The following is a 24712-nucleotide window of genomic DNA, read 5'->3' on the forward strand; positions in this document are numbered from 1 at the left end:
AAGGTTTGGTTTGAAATCAAATTTTTGGTGAAAATCTTCATAGACCATTGATCTCCTGTGCACGTTCATGAGACGCTCTTTGCACAAAAGCAGACCACTACATCCACTCGCGATGTGGGGCGTTCAAGCGAAAACTTGCTTTGTTTCATTTGAACTGGACCACCAGTGATATTATAGAGATTAATAGAAAGCACAACATGGCTGCACACAAATAGAGAACAGACCTGACAAAGCATGTCTGAAGAGTCTGTAGTCAAAAAACAGATGCAAAAAAGAATGTCATTTGGGGTTATAACAACACAGGGGTGAGTAAACAATGACTGAATTTTCATTTTTGGGTGAACTAATCCTTGAAGCGATTCAGTTGGTTTTGGGTGAGAACAGACCAAAGTATAACACTTTTTTCCCACTGCACATCTTGACAGCAGTCTCTATGCACAATCATGATTTCAAGCTTGATTACACTTCCTAGTGTTTGACCTATGCGCAGACGCTAGATGGTGCTAAAGGAAGTGTAATCAAGCTTGAAATCATGATAGATAAGGAGACTGCTGTCAAGATGTACAGTGAAAAGAAGTTACATTTTGGTCTATTCTCACCCAAAACAAACTAGATCGCTTCAGAAGACATTGATAAAGAACAAAAAAGAAAAGAAAGAAGGACATATACATGTTATAAAGTTATAACAACATGGGGTGAGTAAACAATGACAGAATTTTCATTTTTTGATGAACTATCCCTTTAAGTTTAAAAAACTATATCAACAGTGTTATCTTGTTTTTGAGTTGCCTTATCAGTTTTGCTTTAATATTACTGCTGTAATATTGCTAATTTGACAACAAATTTGAATATGGGGAGGTTGTGGATTTATTCCAAAAACATAGTAGCATAATAATCCTTTCACTGTAAGCAATGAAAACAGTATTCAGGTCAAAGTAGAATATTATTTATAGAATGAACAATTAACATTTTATAAAGGCAAATAAGAAATGTTTTTGTCATTCTGCAATTTTTCTGCCATGTCCCATGATGAAATGACCCAGCAGAATGAAAGGGCTTTAGAGAGAAACTGTCCTTTGACCTGCACAAGACATACTTTGGAGAAAAGAAAAAGAACTGTCAAATTATTTTTTTACACATTTGTGTCTATTCTTGGATAAATGGGGAATAAATATAAGGTTTAATGTTTTTCAATATATTTAATCCATATGTATTTTATGGCAACAGATACACATATCCTAGTACTCTCTAGGTAAGAATTTATACCACAAACATATCACAAATGTTCAAAACACAATCTCTACAAATACCATGGGGAATGTGAAATTGTTCAGACAAAATAAGCGCAAATATTTAGAGTATTTAAATATAAAACAGTTAAAAGAACTTCCAGGCCACAAAGCAAATAATTTAATGGTAAAACTGCTTGACAATGCAAATCTTGAAGCAGCAGCACAACAACCTTCTAAAAAAATGGGGGTGTGGGGGAGTTTGTCATGGATGTCATTTTAATGTGTGGAGTGTGTGCAGTTTGCATGTTATCCAGACGTGGATTCAGAGCATGGCTTTAGTCTCTCCACCAGCTGCTGCTCTCTTCTTCTCCCTCTTCTTGATTCGGTACACAGCAATGATCAGGAAAATAACTGTAAGAAAATGTTTTCAAAGTCAACTTCTTATTTAACAAATGCTCTTTTATACTTTTAAATAATAATAGACAGAAATCTCTATGAGCTGCAATATATCAGTCTTACTGATGAAGCCAAACACTCCTCCCAGTATGCCAATGGTGGAAGACATGCCCAGCTTCCAGCTATGAACTGCTGGCTCGATGTAACAGTAGCCCAAAGAAGTGCAGTTACATACACTCACTAGAAGGGAAAATAATAGTGAGTAGAATGGCATATGTGAAAGAGAAAGAAAGAAAATTAGGAATTGGGGAGGGAAAAAATATTTACCATCAAACCTCTGGGTGATACCCATCCCGTCATTGTCTTTGATGTTGATGGGAACAGAGACATTCTGATAAGATGAGGGCTTCTTCTTCAGAATGAGCTGTGCTGAAGTTCCTGCAGATGCAAAAACAGGTTACACAGTTATAATAGTTTTTTTTCCCCACATTCTGCTTCTTCAGTGTCATTAACCATATTGTCAATGGCAATGACAATGCAATTGTCAGGTTATCAAGATAAAGAGCAAATGTTACAGGGACTAAGCATAAGATCTGCCCACCATCCACAGCTTTGATCTCCCAGTTTGGTGACTTGCGGGGCATGGAGAAGGTGAAAGGCTCTCGGAAGGGGTGGCCATCGTTATCCACAGCAGTGAGCATCAAAGGGGTCATCTTCTGCACGCAGATAAAGCCCTGCGTCTCTTGCAGTTTAGGGTAGTTGTCATTCACATCCAGCAGATGGATGACCACCTTCATCTCAGCCTCTTGCTTATTACCCTCTGAAAGGAACAGAAACAACATAAAATATAATATTTACTAAATTACACTCACTATAGGCTTGGAGACATTGCATTTGATCTGAGAGTCTGAGGTGGTAATAGCCAGGAACTTAAGAGTGTTTCTTTTTCCTTGGCAACAAAAATGTTCTCAAACATGGCCCCAAACTATTATAATATTATGTGTCAGAGATCCTCCACTATGTTCTCACCTGACTCATAAGCAGTAACTTTGAGTGTGATCTGCTCAACCATCTCTCTGTCCAGTGCAGCTTTAGTCTTTAGCTCTCCAGTGTCAATGTCTAGCTCAAACCAACTTTGCTCATCTCCTTCCAACTTAAACCTGACACAAAGGACATATAATCACAGTAATTGCAATTCATTGTCAATTAAAAATTTTAATCAATTTGAACAAGGGGTATTAAAGTCCTTTTGAATCAAATCAATTTACTTGCTGGCTATCTTGGCAGCTATTTTCTAGTCATGCAAGTACTGCTCCTATCCTTCTCGAATGGGAAAAAACAAGTGTTTACCAAGTTTACATTTCAATAATATGTTAAATCACTGTTATCTACTGACAGCAATGTTAAATGGAAATGTTTAGCTTCGTTAGCACAAATCAGAATAAAACAACCAAAACAAACTAACCCTAACATAAACAAAGATTGTTAGAAGAATATCTCAGCTCTGTAGGCCCATACAATTTAAGTGAATGGTGACCAAAACTGGGAAGCTCAAAAAAGCACATACAGGCAGCAAAAAAGTAATTAAAAAATTCCAGAGATTTAATCCAGGTTTTCTGAAGTGATCTAATTGGTTTTGGGTGAGAGCAGACCAGGATATAACTCCTTTTCAGTCTCTAGATACAATCATGATTTCAAGCTCAATTACACTTCCTAGTGCTTGACACATGTGCAGAGTGCTAGAGGGCGCTAGGAAGTGTAATCAAGCTTGAAATCATGATCACCAAGGAGACTGCTGATTTCAAGATTTGTTGTGAAAAAAGAGTTGCATTTTGGTCTGTTCTCACCTAAAACCGACTGGATCGCTTCAGAAAATATGGATTAAACCATGGAGTATTATTGATTACTTTTGTGCTGCCTTTATGTGCTTTTTGGAGCTTCACATTTTTGGTCACCATTCACATGCATTGTATGGACCTACAGAGAAAAGATAATCTTCTAAAAAGCTTAATTTGTGTTATGCAGAAGAAAGAAAGTCATACACATCTGGGATAGCATGAGAGTGAGTAAATGCTGAGAAAAATTTAATTTTAGTGTGTAATTACTCGATGCCCTGATCTGATCCCCCTTGATTTCATTCAAACCTTTACACGTAGGAGACACAAATGTTTGTATGTTGTTATATGTTTGGCATTACTTGAGAGTCTTTCCCTCTGGATCTTTGGCTGCAGCCATCATTATTACAGTCCCAATGGTTAGGTTCTCTGGCACATTGACATTGAGAGACTCCACTTCAAATTCAGGGGGTTCGTCCTCATCTATAAGCTTAATGACGACAACTGCTCTAGAACGATTATCATATTCCACCCCCTTAATCAGGGGCTCTGGATTACGGGCATCAATCTGTAGTTTATAGGAACTCTGGACCTCATAATCCAATGGCTGAAGAAAGAGAGATTTGGGGAAATGTTAAGAGGATAAAGCCAAAAATTATAACATAAAGGACACTTTGGTTCGAGCTTTTAGGTCCTCAAGATTGGCATCCGTACAAGGAAAGACTTGTTTACCTGAGCGATGTAGACTCTGCCCTCTCCAGTAGTTTCATCAACCTCAATGGCAAAGACATTATGTGGGTCTCCATCAGTGATGTGATATTCCACCTTAGAGCTCCCTGTTCCTGGGTCATCTGCATCTGTGGCTTTGATGGTGAGCAAACTGGTGCCCAATTCAGCCAATTCCGGAACACTGTAAATGCCATACTGCAAAAGTAGAGAAGAATCAAATAGTTCATAGTAAATCAGAGCAACAATTTAATATTCAGTAATCTATAGGAGGGGTTCCGAACCCTTTGTGACTGTACCACTATGATCTAAAATATGTATTCTAGTATTTATTTTAAAGAGATAATTCACCAAAGAAATGAAAATTCTGTCATAACCCTCATGTTTTTCCAAACCTCTATGACGTTCTTATGTGGAACACAAAAGGGGATGTTTTAATTAATCAAAGCCCATCTTTTCAATACAATGACAGATGATAGTGTCTCACTTTAAAGGATCCAAAAGTATTGTAAAAGTAGTCCATGCGACTTGGGCCTCATATTCCAAGTCTTCTTCTTCTCGCATAAATACATGAACACTTAACGAAAATGCAAATAAAAGCTTAATGGACGTTAATGTTTTCACAGCCATGGTTTCTCAGCAAAACTTGGAATATGACACATAAGTCACATGGATACTTGTGGATCCTTTTTTAAGCTTTAAATTGAGGCACTATCCACCATTGCTATTGTATTGAAAAGACAGGCCAAGATATTAATACAATTATCTCCTTTTGTGTTCTGCAAAATAAAGAAATTAATATGGGTTTCAGTGACATGAGGGGTAATTTAAAATGTTCATGTTAATTTAAAAAAGATGATGAATTTCACAACATCTTTGCTTGTTCACTTGTGAAATATTTCCATTATTATTTTTCTTATTTTAAAAAATGTACACTTATTTTTAAAAATCGAATAATTGAATTCGGGTTTGCCTTTCTATCTCACAGACCCCTGGAGCTTTATGAACCCTAAACAACAGGAAGAAGGACGATAACTTATCTAAGTAAAATATAATTCATACATCATTTTTCTCGAAGATGGGTATCTCGTTATTGATGTCAATGACCTTGATGGTTGCTGTACATTTCGTGATGTGAACTACAAAGAAATGCAAATGTTAGGATGCACATTCTTCTTCATTACATTATATATGTCAATAAATTAGTATATATTTAAAGGAAGCTTGGATAGGTTTAATCATGAGAAGAACTTGTGTATATTGCAGGCAAGTTCAGTTTGACTGTACCTCCATCGCTCACAGAAAAGGTAAGCTCATACTGAGGCACCTCTTTCCTCTTAAAGTTTTGTTTGGCCACTTGGATTTTGCCATTGACCTGGTCAATGCTGAACATTTTATCAGATGGCCTGGTAGGGGTCTGGCTGACAAGTGTGTAGATTAGTAATGAGTTCAGTGTGTTCTCCTCGTCATCATCATGAACAGGCAGCACACCAATCAGATAACCTAAACGGAGAACAAAAATACATGCATATCATTGCAAATGTCAATAGAGAAAAATAGCTCACTGTTAACCATTTAAGCTGAAGTGTGTCATTTTTATGTTAAAATGCCTTCTTCCTCAGGGATAATTCCCCTAAAAATGCTAATGATCTCATCATTTGCTCACCCTCATGCCATTCCAGATGTGTATGACTTCTTTTGCAGAACACAAACAAAGATTTTTAGAAGAATATCTCTGCTCTGTAGGTCTTTACTCTGCAAATTAATGGTGACCAGGCCTTTGAAGCTCCAAAAACCACAGAAAAGCCACATAAATGTAATCTATAAGACTCCAGTGGTTAAATTCATATCTTCAGAAGCTATATGATAGGTATGGGTGAGAAACAGATCAATATTTAAGTCCTACTTAACATGAATCTCCACTTTCAATGTCAAAATATGAAAGAATGTGAAAGTGGAGATTTATAGTATAAAAGGACATAAATATTGATCTGTTTCTCACCCATACATATCAAATCACTTCTGAAGATGTAGATTTAACCACTGGAGTCTTATGGATTACATTTATGTGGCCTTTATGTGATTTTTGGAGCTTCAAAGTCCTGGTCACCATTCACTTGCATAGTAAGATATAATTCTAAAAAATCTTTGTTTGCAATCTGCAGAAGAGAGAAAGTCATTCACATCTGGGATGGCATAAGGGTGAGTGAATGATGAGAGAATTTAAATTTTTGGGTGAACTATCCCTTTAATATGCAGAGATAACTATAAGTAAGCCATTTGTAGGTTAATTTTACATACAAAAAAATGTGAACACTGACTCTGTGGCACAATCAAAACATTGGTCTGTTTGTTTGAGCCTCCCAGCATTATTGCCTCAACAAATGGTGTGAGATTGGGTCAGGACTATCTGTTTGAACAACCAATGGAAGACAGAGCAAGTTTCCAGAACATTATATTTCCATTTGGTGACGCTAGTGAAAGAGAAATAACACACTTCATTTTTAATCATTAAGATTATTAATGATCATAAAATGCATATATGTGCGTTTGCTATTGATTTGTCTAATTTCAAATGCACTTAGTTTAATATTGATGCAATACTTGTGTATGTGTGATGGTGAGGAGGGCATGGCCAGGCTGTGAGTGTAGCAGTTAAGCCTCTTGTTCGTCGGTAAACAAGGAAGCTGGAACTGCATTGACACTCAACAAGATTTTAATTGCAACTTAAAACACTGAACTGGAACACAGCTTTGTGTGTGTGTGTGTGTGTGTGTCTCTCTCTCTCTCTCTCTCTCTCTCTCTCTCTCTCTCTCTCTCTCGCTCTCTCTCTCCAGCACTCCTCCTCTTATCGTTCTCCTGCTGATTGGGCCGCTCAGCACCAGGCGTGCACACTCACACTCACAGCCCGGCCATGCCCTGCTCCTCGTCACAGTGTGTATGTACAGTAAGTGGTCATTGTTAACATTACCCATGGGCTCATTCTCCTGCACCTCAAATACAGCTTCACCACACACAGGTAAGTTATCATTCTCATCCTCCACCCTCACATGAATTTCCATGGGATTTTCCAGCTCAATACCCTGTTCATCCTCTGCCATTACCACCAATATGTACTACAACATAAACACATATATAATACACAAAACCAGGGTTACTATGTACATAAAACAAACTAACACATTAACTCTCTGGTCTTCGTGTCCATTATGTTCATGTAGTTGGTATAGACTGATGTTTATTCTTTCTTTCTTTCTTTCTTTCTTTCTTTCTTTCTTTCTTTCTGTTTTCTGTCCTGTGTTCTCACCATATCCTTCTTTTCCCTGTCCAGAGGGTCAGTAACATAGATTTCTCCATCTTCATTTATGGTAAACGGAAAGAGAACCCTTTCTTTCTGTACCAGCCTGTACATTGCGTTGGGATCATTGGAGCGCACCTATACACACACACACACACACATGCTCCCAGTTTAATGAGTTGTAAACAAAACAAAACACTGCCTACCGTAATATAACATTATTGCTTTCAGATCCAAACCTACCGATGCAATATATATGGGGTATTCCCCTTCAGTATTTTCCCTGATATTGATTGGTCCAGGGTTGATCCAGAGGTTTTGAACGATAGCAATGTTGACCCGTGCTGTGGTGCTCAGTGCATTTGGAGCCCCACCTCCCATATCCTCTACTCGAACAATCACAGCATAGTCTGGATCTTGAAGAAAATTCAGTTGTCTTCTCTCTGTTCATCCCAAAAAAAAAAAAAAAAACATTAATCAATTAGTACTTATATTACACTGTTCTCTGGAATACTTGAATCTGATTGGTAAATTGTGGCATTCTGAGGCCAAATATTTTTGCATAATGAACACTAAAGTGTATATTAAACGTTGCACCAGGAAACCCATTTCCTACATAGCTGTGCTAGTTTCGTATAACTTTATGGTCTCTTTCTGCTCACATAATACAATTATTTCATTTCAAGTCAGTATTTCATCTACATTTATTTATTTGTTAATTAGCCATGAAATAAGATGGAAAATGTACAGCCAGCTGGAAATATTTGCAAAATAAACCCCTTTAGGATGTTCAGGCTGATACAATATCTGGTTCTTCTGTCTGGGTTTTTGCTATATATTAAAGCTGCATTGGTGTTTCATGTGAAAAATGTGTTGAATATGTGTTAAGTGGTGATGTTTCAAGAAATAAAATCAGTTTTGTGGCTTTTAGGAATTTTCATATTAGCCTTTTATGGTAGCACTATTCACTGGTCAAGTTCATAGCATGATTCAAACTCTAGCATCATATTAGTCATCTACCACTAACTTCCACATTGCAGTTAGTCAGTAGCAGTTTAAGGAATGTTCGGGTTCAATACAAGTTTAGCTCAATCGACAGCATTTGTGGCATAATGTTGATTACCACAAAAATTTATTTTGACTTCTTAAATAAACTTCTTTGACTTTTTATTTTTATTTCTTAAAAAAAGCAAAAAACGAGGTTCCAGTGAGGCACTAACAATAGAAGTGAAAGGGGCCAATGTTTTAATGTTAAAATACTCACATTTTCAAAAGTATAAGCACGAGACATAAAGGATAAGTGTGTAAACATGATTTTAATGTGATAAAATCAGTCACAAACCTTTTCTGTGTAAAGTTGTAGCCAATCATACAACTTCGTTACCATGACGGTGTAATGTCAACAAACCATAAAACCCTAAAACGACTGTAAAAATGACGATTTAAACAACTTAAATAAAACACAAGTTTTAACAGAAGAATTAATGTAACTGCTTATATAATATTAAAAGCTTCACATTTCTGTGTTTACACCCTCAAAAAATTGTCCCCAGTTGAATTTCCTGTGTTATCTGTAGTCAAATGCTAGTAATTTAATTTATATATCTGATTCTTGCAATATGAGTAGAATTACTGGTTAAAGGGATAGTTCACCCACAAATTTAAATTCTGTCATAACTTATTCACCCTCATGTCATTCCAAACCTGTATTACTTTTTCCTTCCATGCAACACAAAAGATGATGTTAGGCAGAATGTTTGGCTCAGTCACATCTCCGTTTGTCTTCCATGACAGAAAGTAAGTCATACTTGTTTGGAACAACATGAGGTTGGGAATATAATTAATACATCATAATAATAAAGTTTTTGGGTGAACTATCCTTTTTGAGTCCCTCTATATGTCAAGTCAGGGTTGAGCAGAGCATAAAACTATAATAATATGATCAATAAGCCTCATTCATGAAACATTTGTAAATATATATAGCAAATTCTGAGTAATTTGTGCATAAAATTAACCTTCCTGAAAACTTTCCTCTGGATTCACAAACACTTCGTACTCCCCAGATGTTCTTAGTTAAACATGTGTATGTTAGTGAATTCCAAACATTCGTAAATAGGGGGCGTGTGCATGTTCATTCACAGTTATCATAATCCACGCCCATGAAAACACCATATAATGAACGCACCCTCGCAACCTGAATTTTATGAATGAAGAGGTAATTTTGAGAATCGAATAGTCCAGGAGGTCAAGAAAAATGTTTGGAGATGAAGCTTTACTCTAAAAGAATTTTCATTCACCACCTTATCTGGTTAAGTTAAGCGCATCGACAACATCATTGCGGAAACTTCCCGTGTAAACTATGATGTAACTGTGATATAATTAACTTGCAACTGAATCTTTAGAGAAATAAATAAAATGCCTAAACAATGTCTTTGACCGAAATGCTGTAAGCTAATAAAGATTTGAAAGCTTCACAACAGCGTGCGGGTTAATTTATAGGTTTAACAGCATTATCATTAACCAAAGGTTATGAACTGAACATGATTTATCAATGCCTATACTGAATTGGTGAAATCTAAATGATAGCTCATATCAAATGAAGAACTGTCCAACCAGTTACATTAGAGGGCATTCATTTTTATGAGAAAATCAACCAGAAATATTCTGTCCATGACCTATTGAAGAAATTAATGCAAGCATCAAAGAAACTTTTTTTAATCAAGTTTACGATGTAATGTATTGCAATTTATGCTATTTTTAAGGTTAATTTCACTCATTTGAATTGTTAGATATTTTCTTTATAATATCTATATTTATTAATTATAAAATTTCACTTCTATCATCAGTTTGTCTGAAAGGACACGCTTTGACGTCTTATGCATGATTTACACATTGTCAGAACAGGAGCAAGGGGAAAAACAAATTGTACCAAATAACTTTTGGAAAAATTAAACAAAATTTAAAAATCATTCAGAACAGCTTTACGAACAATTTACACCAAAATTAGTTCTGGTCCTGTTTCATGAATGAGGCCCATTGTAAGTGTTTCTGTGTGTTCTTACCAGCATGCTCGACGCATGTGAAAAATGGGTTGTTCTCGAGAGTTATGTTGTTCTTAGGAGCACAGAAGTTCTCAAACTTCCTCCTCAGAACATCAAGACTGCCACGAACCTCCCCTCGGCTGTACATTAATGTGGGTCTCGCCCTCAAAAACGCTTCTCCTGCAACACAACAGCAAAACACAATTTTTCTTGTTTTTAAGGGAAATAACAGTTTAGCACCATTAAAAAAAATAAGTCAAAAACAAAAACTACCTACACATTAACCAAAGTTACCAACCCTCTTGGCCAGTTATTTTGACACAAGGTGTTGGTGATTACTGGATTCGTTTATATAATTTTATTCAACCTCACAAAAAGCAATTTCTAGAAGAACTAGAAGCAATTATATTCACTACTGAATTTTCTGTGACTCTTAAATATTTTAATTGATACTTGAGGATGCTGCATAACCATGAAATACACATCAATACATGTTGCATCCTTGTTTGTGTATTTCTGTTATGAATGTGTTGGCTTACCTTCCTCTGTTATAAAGATCTCCCCACTGTTTGGATTGATGCCGAAGTAAAATGTGTTTGCGGGATTGGGGATTTGGTTCACAATGCTAAATCTCAGTTGAGCATTTGGTGTGTTAGGATCATCTGGATCTGAAGCGAACACCTGCACAAATGGAACTCCTACACACACACACACACACACACACACGAGATGACAATACAGCAATAATAAGTGTGCTTAATCATGAAGCTTTAGCACCCATTCTGATAATGTGTGTTCCTTACCTGCAGGCGAACGCTCTGTAACTCTACCACTGTATTGACTTTCACTAAAGATGGGATGATTATTGTTGACATCAACAACTTGCAAGACAACTGAGTAAGGCCCATCAACAATTTCATCATCTGCTGAGCGTGCCTCAATCTGAAGAAAAAAACCCAACAACAATACATTTTATATGCGTTGTATATAGGATTGCCACTTTTGAAGTTTTAAAATAAGGGACATTTAAAAAAGGGGTGGGGGGGGTCATGGCCCCTAACCACATCCTCCACAGTTTTCGCGTTCAAGTCCTCCTTGCAAGTTTGTACTTGTGAGGTCGGAAATCATATATATGATGTGATGGGCATTTTCAGGTGATTTCACCCGGAAAGAGCGGACCCATTTTGCAATTTCATATTTCTTTCTCACTTTTTCTCTTTATACAATAGAAGGCAAGAAGCTTTTTTAGCAAACAAAACAAATTAAGAGCAAATCCATGCATTAGTTGTGTAATTAATGCTTTATCTATCTATTGCCATTCTTGTGCGGCCACGTATAATGATGGGAAATGTAGTTTTGTTGCAAACGCTTGTTGCTGCATTAACCAGCTAAATTGTACTTATTTACCATCAAGTTTTATCGTTATTCTTCTTTAAAAGTACAAAAAAATGCATATAAACTGAACTGCACTGTCAAAATCCTCAAGTAAAACTGAATTATTACCAAAAACATTTAGCTTCCATCATGTTTCTTAAATTCACACACCCACAGTACAGAAAGTCGTGGCTCAAAGAGAATCCAGAGTTTCCCACTCGTAATTACTACTTTGTGGTGGCGTTCATTTGTGTTCAGCTCCAAATACTATGATCCCGACATGACTTGAATGCACCATTACAGTATACTTGTATGCAACATCATACAAAATTTTAGTTACCAACTGCATTTTAGAAATGCTCTATTTTTTTACGCATTTTGGTCAGCCATGATTCATTTATTCTGAGATAATTGCCAATAACGGGGTAAAGTGAGTAGTATCCAGCTGGTCATGTAATCTCAACATGTCTGCCGCATGACCTGCCCCATAAATAGAATAAAACTGCTTTTTCAAGACAACTGATATGACTCAAGTGAGAGTACATCAGTTCAAAAATTACTACTTATTTATGTGTAAAACTTTTAAAAGAGGAAAATATCACAGAGCGACAAAATGTGCTTTTTATCTTGAGACCGTTGGGATCTACAGATGGCAAAGCATACAATTTAGAATGTTATAAGCTAGGTAAAGAATTGCTTCCTATACCAAAGCGTGCTAATTATTACCAATAAACTGAATACAGATACAATAACATTTAGTCCAAATGAACAAGGCAACACAATAATTTTTTTGATTCAAGTCTTGTCCTTTATTTTGGAAGTTTATTTCAGTGTTTTCTTGTTCCTGTTTCTTGTCATGTGATTTCATGTTCCCTGCATGTGATCCCCTGTTCCCTGCATGTGATCCCGTCTTTTCTAGTCATGTGACCATCTTGTTTCATATGTTTTGTTCTTACTGGTTCATGTTTTTGTTATCCCATTATCAGTTCTGTCTATTCATTGGTTTGAATGAATCATTGTTATGAATTCAGTCTTGTCATTGGTAGTTTTGTTATCTTGTTAACCCTAGTCTGTCTATTTAAGGTGTTTGCCATTTTCCTTAATCCTGTATTGTGTTAATGTAACGTTGTCGGTTTGGATCTCTTTGTTTCACTGTCACTGTTGATTTGGATCCTTTCATGTTTTTAGTTAATAAACTGCATTTGGGTTCTTCTTCATCTCGTCCTCGTCTTCATCATTCTAGTCCTGCTTGCCTGCCTACACGTTACAGATTATTTATATAAAAAATAACGTCTTAAAAAAAATGTATCATGAAAATTCAAATTATGAACCATAATTAGGAATATTCCTTAGTAGCATTTCAAGTTTGAAGCACCACCTGTTTTCAGTAGGATGCAATCGAAACGCCAGCTGTATAGGTAACCCGCAGATTTAGCTTAATAATTTAGAAAAGAAAGTTTTTGTATTTTCTTAATGCTTTACTCATCTGCCACAATGTAATTTAATGTAATTATCTAAATTATTATTTGTATGATATAATTAAAATATATATATATTTTTTATTATAATCATAGATTGAATAATTGTTAATATGCGATTAACTGTGATTCAAACTATTTAAAAAAATATATTAAACAAATAATTATTAGCCCTAATATGCTATGCTCAACATTCTAGAAAAGACACAAAATGAACATTTTGTTTGTATTTTAAGACCCAAATATTTGTATGTTACGTGTAATGTGCATTACATCTAGGTGGTGGCTTTTATCAGGGCTCCATTCCAGAGGTTCCTCCAGGTACAGCCAGCCGTCTGAAGTGATTCTAATCTTTGCCTCTGTCTCTCCATTAACATGGAATGAAGAAACACCTTCAACTGCAGATGTAAACTGAACAGAAAAAGACAATTTGAGAACATCATTTCTATAATATTCTTAATCAACACAAAATGTCATGTTATGATAATTCTACATTAAAGCAGTAAATATGCCCATTACAAATCTTGTGGAGCCTACCTGGTAAATAGCATAAGGCACAGATGTGGCCTCAGGTACATCTAAAACTTTATGTCCTAATGGCCCCTTTTTGTCCTCCAAACCTATCCCATGAGCCTGTGAGGGGGAAAAAAAGGAATTACTAATGGATAATTAAACAATATAATGAATAAAAACCTAAATTGCTTGATTAAATCATAATTGCATAATTGCAATCACAGATAAGGATATTGACAACTTCTATTTTGTCAGTTATATACAGTATCTAGACAATCATGAAGGTTATTACAACATAGTACTTAAATCTTGACTGGTGACTGTTTGTGAATATTATTCTGTCTGAAAAGTAGATTTCCCTGCATACTCATCCTTAAAAAAGAACACCCTGCTTTAGATTACAGTTCTTAAAAAAGTCAGACTGTTTTAATAACTAAATAATTTTCTTACCTACTACAATATAACTAGTAATAGAGAGAGTAATTCATTTAAAATTGAATTTTAAAAAATAATTAAAATTTGACTGTGCTTTGAAAGTTGCCCATTACTGTTTTATGTAGAACAAATCATTTAACTTTCCAGTGAATGAATGAATCTGTCTGTGATTTTAACTGATTAATGGAGTGTGGACAGAAAATGGACTTCAGCACTGTTACTCATTTACAGACAGAACAAAATGTTGTAAGGAGACTACAAGGTCATTGATTTAAAATCCCACTCGCTCAGATACGTACAGTGCTGACGAGAAGGGTCAAGTACAGCAAACGTGCACCTCTCATCATCCTGAGCAACAAAACCTGATGGAGAGTTATAAGCTGTTAACAATAAGGAGTGCACTGCAACATTAAAAAACAAACAAACAAAAAAAAATTTCCTTTGCAAAAGCAGTCATATTCAACACATTTTTCATTCTCATTTATACGTGTGATATTTATTTGTTGAATAACTTCAGCAACATCATGACAGCTCCTTTAGTAGATGGTTGTTCCAAGATAATATTAGAGGCAATATTGGAGCCAGGGTATGCACACGTTGAGAATGGACCCTGGCCTTTTCACATTTCTGGGTTTGGAATGCGGAAGTAATCTAATAAAGGGTAAACTTCTATATCGGTGAATGTGAGACTACAGCAAATTTTATATTTGCTTACCCGTTTACTCCAATAACATTATGAAAAATCCACTATTACGTTTACACTACTTTCCACAAGAGGGAAAAAAATAGAGAGCTGTGGATTACGACAGTCAGAAGAGAGAAGATGCCAAGACGTCTTCTTAAGAACTTCCAATCTGGGTGAGAACAGACTTACAAAAACTCCTTTTTCATTATAAATCTTGACCTCAGCAGTCCCCTTGGCTATCATGATTTCAAGCTCGATCATACTTCCTAGCGCCATCCAGTGTTTTGCGCATGCGTCAAGCACTAGGAAGTGTAATCAAACCGGAAATCATGATCGTACTTAGAGACTACAATGGCACCCTGTTCTCACCCAAAATCGAATATATTGCTTCTGAAGACATGGATTAAACCACTGAAGTCTTATGGATTACTTTTATGGTGCCTTTATGTGCTTTTTGGAGCTTTAAGATTTTGGTCTTTGGTCACCATTCATTTGCATTGTGAGGACCTTCAGAGTTGAAATATTCTTCTAAAAATCTTTGTTCGTGTTCAGCAGAGGAAAGTTATAATTTAAAATATAAAATGTTACGCTACTAAATAAGCTTGAAACGCGTCATCGCAGTGTGTGAAAAGGGTCCATAGCCCAATTTCAGATTTCCCACACTGGACATAGGATATAAGCAAAATCATCTGTTTCTTTAATGTTAAACTTCAGTCAATGATTATGAAGAAAACACTTGTCAGTGACTTCAGATGAACTAGTCAACCAGAAGCCTTGAGTAATAGTTATTGTAAATTAGTTAAATTTCAATTGTAACATTACAAATATATCAACATATAAATATTCTGATCGAGTGCTATGCTGTGTTTGTGTACAGGAATTTGTGTAGGAAATTATTATTATTTTTTGTATTTGTATTTTGGAAAACAAATATAAAACTAGCATCTATTAATGTGTGGACATCTTGTCAGTTCATCAGACGATTTCTAAATATATCCAATTTCTGACTTCACGTGTGCTCAAAAATAGTGGACGAATGGCACTTGATGGTGACATTATGACTTGTTTGTCGCGTGGCACAGTGTAAATGTTTTTGTGTCAATTGCAGCTCATAAAAAGGTTTTTTAATGGTTACTTGGCATTCTAGCATGGATGGTGCCTTCTGTGACCGACAGAGCTAACTGAGTTTAAATCTTTGCATATGTGTATTTATGTCAGTGCTGTATGATCACAGTTTATGAATATTTGAAATGTATGTATTGGCATTTGTATCGAAAGCCTGAAGGATTAAACTAATTAACCATAAAACAGTTGTGGAAAACTGTTTCAACACTGGATCAACACATCTGAGAGGAGGTCCAAAATGATTCATATAATACAGTAACTCGTCCTCAGTTTTCAATTCCATTTTCAGTCCATGCATTTGACCTGTAAAGACATTCATTCTTTTTCTTTCTTTCTAACTTAAACCGCCCATTCCAAACCCATATCTATTGTGTCTGACCTTCTAGCAAATTCTACGTTATACAGAAAACAAAGTGGTGCTTTTTCAAGGTCATATCTTTAAATGATCAATACAATATCAACTTATTCTCATATTAAAGGATAACTCAGCTGATATTGGAATAAAACAATATTTTCCTTTGTTACAGTAAAATCTTTTGATTTCTGAATTTAACATGTTAAGATTATTAGACACGGTTAGTAAATTAAAGTATAAGTTGCAGATCACTGATCAATACAGGAAGCTGTGTACAGGTGTGGCTCCATAATTTAAGACTCTTATCCAGCAACAAAATACAGCGATAATAAACAGATTTATCTAGCAATGTTTATCTGATCAAACACATTACATACACTGCGTTTGTAGCAAATGGAGTCCATTAAGAGTGAAGTTGTGTTAATTGTTCTACTGAAATATTGCATTTAAAAAGCTGCAAAGTTTACTGCTTTACTGATACTGGATGTTTATTTCACTTGTATCTGTCACATCTATTGTTAAAGGCAGACACACTTAGAGACAGAAATGACACAAGATGACATTGAGAAGTTCATGCGACTTCTGATTACCCCCCCCCCTCCCCCACCTTCTGCTTAAAACTCATGATTGACATAATTTGCAGATAAATTATAGCAGTGTATCTTCACACTTGTGGGGGCATTCTGTTCCAGTTAAATCAATACATATTAAATGCCAGCTTAACAAGTAGCCACTGTGATCGCAGTAATGTTAAAGTGAAGTTCATGTATTTCTCTGATAATTTGACTTGTCAATCTGAAGGTGAACTTGCTGCTATGTTCTGAAAACAAACTAAATAACAAAATAATGTAGTGACAATCCATTAACAAGATACTAAAATGCTCTAATTACAGTATCATTTCTGACACACAGGAGGACCAGAGGCCTTGACACCCAAAAGGTTTATGACCTCTGATGACATTCTAACAGTACCAGGTCAAAAATGTCATAGCCACACTTGTTCCCATAGCAATACTCATAAATACATTTACAAACAGAATGCTAAAGTGCTACAACTAGACATTTAATATCATTAAATGTCCTCAATATGACTAAAGCTGATGAATACGAAGCAATGTCAAACAAGCTTGCTATAGGCTTTGAAAGCATCATCTCAAAGCAACTGACATATGCATATAACAAGATATATACTTAAGAATCAGCCTAAATGAAAAGATAGAAAAAAAGAAGAAATTAATGATACTATAAGAGACACAGACCTGTCAGCAGAGCTCCTATCCTCGACAGACTGAAGGATTCAGTCTTGCAGTGCTTCCTGCTGAAGTCAAAGTTTAACTCAGCTTTATTGAGTCTAATCATTATCTACTGATTCTCCGCTCAGGGGAGTGGACCTTCTGCTTGATATATTTTATCGTACAGATTGGCGAATAGGATATAGAATACAGGATAAAAGTTTGGATAAGTGTAGATGTGTGAGTATTCATGAAGAACAATGCACTACACCATTTAAATGAAAGGACACGCTCAATCTAGTGCGTGTCAATTCATTTGTAATCAGGGGCCTTTATTTGCAATTTTCCATGTAGGACAGATAAGGCACAAAGCATTTAAGCAAAGTTCTGAGACAAACTGGGACTAAAAAGTGCTTGGAAGAGAAGATGTCATACTCTTGAGTGTGAGTGTTGTGGCAGATGGACGAAACTGCACATTCACAGAGAGTGTAAAGGTCACCATAAGACATCTGTGTGTTCAGAATCTTGAGTAATAGAGAGCTGCAATATTTGCTCCTTTATTACTTGGCAGTCATTGATTGTGCTTTATGTTTGAGTCTCAGTTCTTCAATCCCACTGAAAATGAACAATTTGCTGGAACCTCTAGATTGTGTACAATTTAGAAATACTCATCCAAACTTTAGAAGTATTCATCCGAGACTACTTAAAAATAAAAGATTTACTTAAAACACTCTGGACAATTATTAATGGTGAGAGTGACAGAACACCTTTTTTTCCAGCAACTGCATAAGATAAATTAAAGCAAAAAAATGTGATGATCTCGATGAGAATATCGTAAAACATTAACTTAAAAATACATTGTAGCCACTTCCTGTAAAAGTAACAATTCATATGTAAAATGTCTACGGTTAAAGGCACCTTGAGCTGCAATCATTCCAAAAGTTCCCATGCAATATCAGCACAATGGAGAAAAGTAGGAGGCTGAAGGTTTATGTTAGTAACAAAGATACTTACATCCGGCATCAGTTCTGAAACAGGGAATCCCAGAGGTGTAATGTCATGTTCTGTCTGAACGTATACAGGCATTTAATAACAGTCATCACCACGCTCTCCTGGCAATAATAAACTTCTAAGTGTAACAAATGGGAAGTTGACAAACTGAACCCTGTTCAGGGTACCGGATCATTCGGTATCAACATGTGCAACACACTCTCACAGCAAAATAGTCAGGATTCGTATGACTTTTCTAAATTTGGCTAATTCGTATGATATCATGCGACTGCTCTCGTTTGAATTCCTACGACTTTCACTAAAGCCAATGACGTCGCTGGACATCGTTTCCATCTAATAACTGACAATTACTTGCTTCTGTCACACACAACATCTTCCTGTCATGTTTACACTCTCTACTGACTGGTTAGGATTAGATAAGGGGTTTGGGGAAGGGCATAATATTAATAAGAATGTCCTTAACACCTCATGTGCGGATCTCGCACTTCCACATTAGACATCTGGGAATTTGCGCATGAAGTCGTACGAATTTATGCGAACAAAATCATGCGAGATCATACGAAATAGCCAACTCGTAAATTATGAACGAATTTTCATGAGATCGGGTTGATATTTTCTGTGCAGTCAAGTTGGTATTACTCCCCTGTTGCCTGGAATAAACTGGGACATTTTGTGCAAACCAAGATTATACAGGCAGAAATATTTTAATAGCTGGCCTTGATATGAAATAGTAAAAAATATTATCCTGCTATAATAGTGAAATCACATTTCTTCAGTGCTGGTTAACACAATGATACTGCTGATAAGTTGGCAGTAATGTTTCATATTGAGTCCACCTGTCTCAAGCATAGCAAATTTTCATAATGAGCCATATCTAACAATCTGTTGGCCTCTCGCACTAAATATGTGTCCATTGCTGACTTGTTTGCAAGTACAAAAAAAAAAAAAAAAAAAACAGATATCAAAGCAAAACTAGCTTCAGTTTTGCACAAATTTAGAGAGGAAACACAAGCACTACATTCATACCCACCCAGTATCATTCACACAGCAATGGCCACATCAGAATGTCACTAATTTGTCAACAAAAGAATAACAGGAAAAGATGTGCTATACTGCTTTCCCAATGATATAAACAGATACACATACTGTAGATAAATGTAACTGTTTTAACAACCATTAGTAGACTAACTATTTTAACTATTTTATATTTAACTATTAATAATAAATTTTAATTGATTACTATCAAATTTGGATGTAAATACATCCAAATTTAAAAACTATTATGTGTGGAAAAATTACAGCAAATACACCATTCTACAGAATTATTTGTTTTATCCAAATGTACATAAGTATTTCACCATTAGGGCTGAGGTTAAAATCAAAAGACCATGCTGTAATCTACGTCAGACATCTGTAGATTATGACTGACACTTTAAAATCTAAATTTCCTCTTCTGCATCAAATGTTACAGAAATGACAATGGATAGAGTATGATAATATGCACCCACTACAGGAACAGCTGGTGCATGTTCTTGTCAAGGTTAATCTATGGGTAATGTATTTCTGTTAATGTGTGACCCTTGCATGTACAGTGCAGACCACTTGCTTTAAGTACATACTTTCCACATACAGGGCATGTGGGCGGATAACGAACGAGATGTAAAGACCCAAGCTGAGGGGTCAAATAATGACATAAAAATGCTTTTCAGCTTTTCTTTCTGGACTTATGAAGTTCCAAAGTATCAAGATATTCCAGACATATCGTAGAAAACAAAATATTTTATTTATTTTAGATATTACACGCTCAAACTGAGCAAAATGTAATGAAAAAAAAATATTTTTACACACATAAGATACAATCAATGACGATTTTCAACTCAAAGCAAAATTCTTTCACGAAATTGATAGGATGTTAAATAGGTTTAGAAATTTTGGGATTCCCAGGAAAATTCTGTGCAATCCATGACTTTTGAAATGTTTAGAGGAAGATCGGTAACACTAGAGCGTTCTGTCCATCACAGAGGGAGCATGAAGCCTGTAATCGTTGTTCACCTACAGCACAGTCTAATATAGACATAGTCTTCTTCAAAAACTAAAACACACAGTAAATGGTGCAGAGCAAACATTTGACAGTCACATCAGACACTTTACAAAATGTATATTATTTTGCCTCCAAACTTCATACAATGCTTACATATATACATTCAGAGCCCAAAAGCCCTACATTACAGACAGGTCATGACATGATTTGGACTTGAGTTTAAAGGCTGCTTGCTTGTTCTTCTTGGCAACGATTTTGTCAATGAAACGCTTTGCTTTTTTGGATAAACTCTCCTGCCTCTTATAAAGAGCACGGCGTCTGGTGATGGTCTCCACGCTGTCTCTTCGCAGACGAAGCTGGCGGATGATACCTTGAAACAGCGGCCAGACATTGTGTTGCATCGCTGCTGATGTCTCAATAAACTTACAGTCAAACACGACAGCACATGCACGACCATCTGAAAAAATAGAAGGTTACATTGTCTTAGTGAAATAATGCAAAAATGTAAAGAAAGGGTAGGCTACTTGAATAATCCCAGGAGATAATTTGCAGAATCTGGTGATTAAATAAGCCTAATAGCTGTTTTAATGCATTATTATAGGTCTCTCTGCAGAAAATAAGTAAACAAATACTTTTGAAGATTAATGATTTAGTGGAAACCATCCCTGACTTTTAGTAGAGATGCATTTAGACTTTACCCATTTAAATCCAGAAACACACTTACCACTAATGGACACTTCTCGGCAACGGACCAGGTCACATTTATTGCCAACGAGGATGATGGGAGTGTGGTCAGCCTGGCGCTCTCGCCGCAACTGAATACGGAGCTCGGACGCACGAAGGAAACTCGATCGATCCGTTATGGAATAGACTATGATGAAAGCATCTCCTGTCTGCAGACAACGCTCCTGCGTCCAGCTGCCCTCATCCTGATGGGCAGAGAAATTATGAGCTCCCAGAAACCTCATAACCAAGTATATAGCTAAACATCAATTGTCTAATATTCTTACCTGTGAATCCCAAGTGTCGAGCAGGGTAACTGTGGCCCTTTCACCATCTACCATCATAGTCTGCTCAAATATTTCACCTGAGAATATTTCAAAAGGGGAGAGAGTTGATACTTGATGTTCTGAATATCAAGACAAACTTTGGAATATTCTAATGAGGTAAATCACTCAATTAATCACAAAATTTGACAAAAATTACTTTTTGAAGGGGGCCATTTAGACTGAATGCTTTATAGAGATGTTCAGCTTTGGTGTAAATTTGTTGGCGAAAACAGAATGCTAATTCACCATGGGTTCCCTCATGATTTTCCTATGGGTTTTATATTTATTTTGCAAAATAAGGTGTGTGGTAAACATTACTAGACAATAGACGTTTTGCTCTACATCATAAGTTACAAACTTTCATACCTCAAATGTGAATTTTGATGCTGCCATGTAGTTTTTTTTTTTTTTTTTTTTTAAGTATGCACTTCAACATGGCTTAAAAATTCAAAACATTTTATGTTGTAGAACAAAACGTCCACCTATCATCAAGTAAAGTTTACCACAGGCCTTATTTTACTCATAAGTTGAAAACCCCATTACAAAAGCCCATAGGAAAATTCAGAGGGAACCCTGGTATAATCCTCTTGGGTTTCTGGACAACAATCAGTACAGCTCTATTCACAGTAGCGCCATGTTTGACAGGAATGAAAACGAGGCTGTGAAGGATAGCCTTACTGTCTCTTCAATGACACACGCACAGTCTATAGCTACCAAAAAGCTCCTAGATCACTCTAATTTTCCACAAGGTATGTTGTCTGGAGTGTTTTGTTTACTGAAATTTCTTGGAAAGATATTTTAAAATGTTTTGTTAACGAAAAGATCCAAAAACACTATTCAACTGTACGACCCACTGAAGAGGCGGCAAGCCTATCCCATTCCCTCACAGCTTCGTTGTCATTGCCAAAAATCAAAGATGACGCTGCAGTAAATGTTCTTGAACGTAGGTGCCTCGAGACTCGATTTTTCAAAGTTTTCACTCTTTTTAACTGGACGAAGGCAAAGGTCAAATACAGCGCAGACGGACGCAAAAACGCGTTTGGCGTGAACGGCCCCTTAGACTGTAATTAAATGGTTTGACTTTGTGGAGCCTATGAGATCGAACAAATGTTTGATTAAAAAAAAAAGTTATATAAATAGCCGTCTAAATTAAAAATATGAAAATGTGTCAAACACAGTAGGCTACGCACTGGGTGATTGCAGGCGGTGATGTTTGATATTAACTTTATTATTCTAAAGTATAAAGAAAAATTATAGGCAAATGTCAACATACCTCCATATAACTCGCATTCGCTGCCCATACTGTCTGATGCTCCAGCGAATATACTTGCGAGCGCTGACTTCCCGACGCCGTTGTCTCCGATCAGGACAACCGTGAAGGGTCCGATCGAACTGGGAGTCGCAGATTCGGATGAGACAGCAGAGTCGGAAGAGGACGACAAGCAGCTCTCTGTGGAGCTCGAGAATGAACTGGAACGGGACACCTTACCGATGTCGGAGGTCGTGAAACCACCGCTCAGAAGCTGCCGTCCATCCGTCCCGCAGATGCTCCACCTGTGCAAGTGATGCTGCACGCCTAAACTGTGGCGCCGCATACTCGCAAGTAGGGTCATGTGATACAGTTACAGTTCTGCTAAAGAAAACTCGTTTAGATGCTCGAAATGCAGTATTCGACGGTTTCTTTGAGTGTGACTGACGCCCTAAGTTCTATTTCATCACACAAATCAATCGAGTCCATTAAAAAAGTGGTCCAATTATAGGCTAGACAGCATTCAGTAGAAACCTGAAGAATAAATGATGAAATTTGTCTTGGCTTCTTGGCGTTGTCTTCGATTAAGGTCTTATGAAATCAGGATTCGTGGTAATCCTGTCTGTGTTTGCGCAGTAATGTGCTTTGAGCTCTCAATGCAGTTCGTGGTTATATTAAGGACTCGGTAGCAGCGAGGGTTTCCTTGACGTCACTTCTCCCTCCCAACGGGCTACAGCGGGTCTTTCCTGATACCGGCTGGTTGGTGGGAAATGCAGAATATAATTTGTGCGCATCGAGCAAGTCGTGATCTAGACGTCCGTGGTGTGCAGGATGAGAAGTGCTCGTTGTGTTGACGGCAATACTAAATCTTACTGAGAGCTGTGTTTCAGGTCCTCTCAGATTCAGGCTGAATATAAACTGTGATTTGCACACATGCAATAGAACAGATTAAGCATCAGATATTTAGAAAAAAATTTGCACACTACATGGAAACTGCATACTAAGACCAACTGAACAAAATACATTGGGAAATTATGCAACCTCGATTAGTATGATGGGTAGTGCATTAACCTTAAGGCCAGGTTAAAGGAGGACAATAGGACAGTAGATCCTGTCTGTTTCCCAGGACAACCAATCCCATTCAGTAAATAAATACATTCTCAGTAGCTAGTTTTGAGTAAACAGATACAAAGGACAGCAAATTCTATGGATATAAACATACTTTTTTGAAGACCTAACTACTGATAATCAAAACTATACTAAATAATATTAAAACACAACTGTCATTATCGTAATCAGTGCTGGGTAAGTTACAAAAAATAGTAGTCCACTACAAATGACTAATTACCTCTCTATATTTGTAATCAGATGACTTTACCTATTACTTAATCACATTACAAATTACTTTATTTTTCTAAAACAGAAAAGGTTGTCTTTCCACTGAACAAATGTTTACATCGTCTCCGTGTTCATTGTTGTTGTCCCTTCAGATGTTACAGAAACACAAACAGACTTGCATATGAACATTATTCATATTTTAAAAGTATTCTACATAAATTATATTATTTTAGAAATATGTGTAACCCAGTGGTGTAGTAGTGTATGAAGAGGTGGGCATACTGTGATTTTATGAAAGA

The 24712-nt window shown here is 36.3% G+C and overlaps 2 protein-coding genes across 2 annotated transcripts; both read right to left on the bottom strand.

The window, feature by feature from the left end:
* Positions 1–834: 834 nt before the first annotated feature.
* Positions 835–17814, bottom strand: LOC127655499 (cadherin-17-like). Its single transcript, XM_052143356.1, has 19 exons — positions 17753–17814; positions 14628–14690; positions 13918–14013; positions 13654–13791; positions 11332–11470; positions 11068–11226; positions 10550–10708; positions 7731–7930; positions 7497–7625; positions 7161–7305; positions 5477–5692; positions 5252–5328; positions 4196–4387; positions 3826–4070; positions 2658–2788; positions 2230–2448; positions 1956–2066; positions 1752–1868; positions 835–1643 (listed from the first exon to the last, which is right to left on the bottom strand). Exons 2-19 carry the CDS (start codon positions 14673–14675, stop codon positions 1555–1557), a joined length of 2610 nt encoding a protein of 869 aa, XP_051999316.1. The 5' UTR covers positions 14676–14690; positions 17753–17814; the 3' UTR covers positions 835–1554.
* A 2775-nt stretch (positions 17815–20589) lies between these two features.
* On the bottom strand, positions 20590–23754 carry gem (GTP binding protein overexpressed in skeletal muscle). The gene is made up of 4 exons (XM_052144611.1): positions 23100–23754; positions 21788–21864; positions 21502–21706; positions 20590–21234 (listed from the first exon to the last, which is right to left on the bottom strand). The coding sequence occupies exons 1-4, from the start codon at positions 23437–23439 to the stop codon at positions 20957–20959; spliced, it is 900 nt and encodes a 299-aa protein (XP_052000571.1). The 5' UTR covers positions 23440–23754; the 3' UTR covers positions 20590–20956.
* Between the last annotated feature and the right edge of the window lie 958 nt (positions 23755–24712).

The sequence above is a fragment of the Xyrauchen texanus genome, chromosome 15 (assembly GCF_025860055.1).
Source record: "Xyrauchen texanus isolate HMW12.3.18 chromosome 15, RBS_HiC_50CHRs, whole genome shotgun sequence".
Lineage (NCBI taxonomy): Eukaryota > Metazoa > Chordata > Actinopteri > Cypriniformes > Catostomidae > Xyrauchen > Xyrauchen texanus.

What these genes read in the sequence shown, in the direction of transcription:
- LOC127655499 (XM_052143356.1), bottom strand. Translation starts at nt 14,675, where the DNA reads ATGATGAGAGGTGCACGTTTGCTGTACTTGACCCTTCTCGTCAGCACT. An exon ending in CCAGAGGGAAAGACTCTCAA is followed by an intron (nt 2,789 to 3,825) that starts GTAATGCCAAAC and finishes CCTTTGTGTCAG; the next exon opens with GTTTAAGTTGGAAGGAGATG. An exon ending in TATCACCCAGAGGTTTGATG is followed by an intron (nt 1,869 to 1,955) that starts GTAAATATTTTT and finishes TTTCCCTTCTAG; the next exon opens with TGAGTGTATGTAACTGCACT.
- gem (XM_052144611.1), bottom strand. Translation starts at nt 23,439, where the DNA reads ATGACCCTACTTGCGAGTATGCGGCGCCACAGTTTAGGCGTGCAGCAT. An exon ending in CGAATGCGAGTTATATGGAG is followed by an intron (nt 21,865 to 23,099) that starts GTATGTTGACAT and finishes AAATATTCTCAG; the next exon opens with GTGAAATATTTGAGCAGACT. An exon ending in TCGACACTTGGGATTCACAG is followed by an intron (nt 21,707 to 21,787) that starts GTAAGAATATTA and finishes TCTGCCCATCAG; the next exon opens with GATGAGGGCAGCTGGACGCA.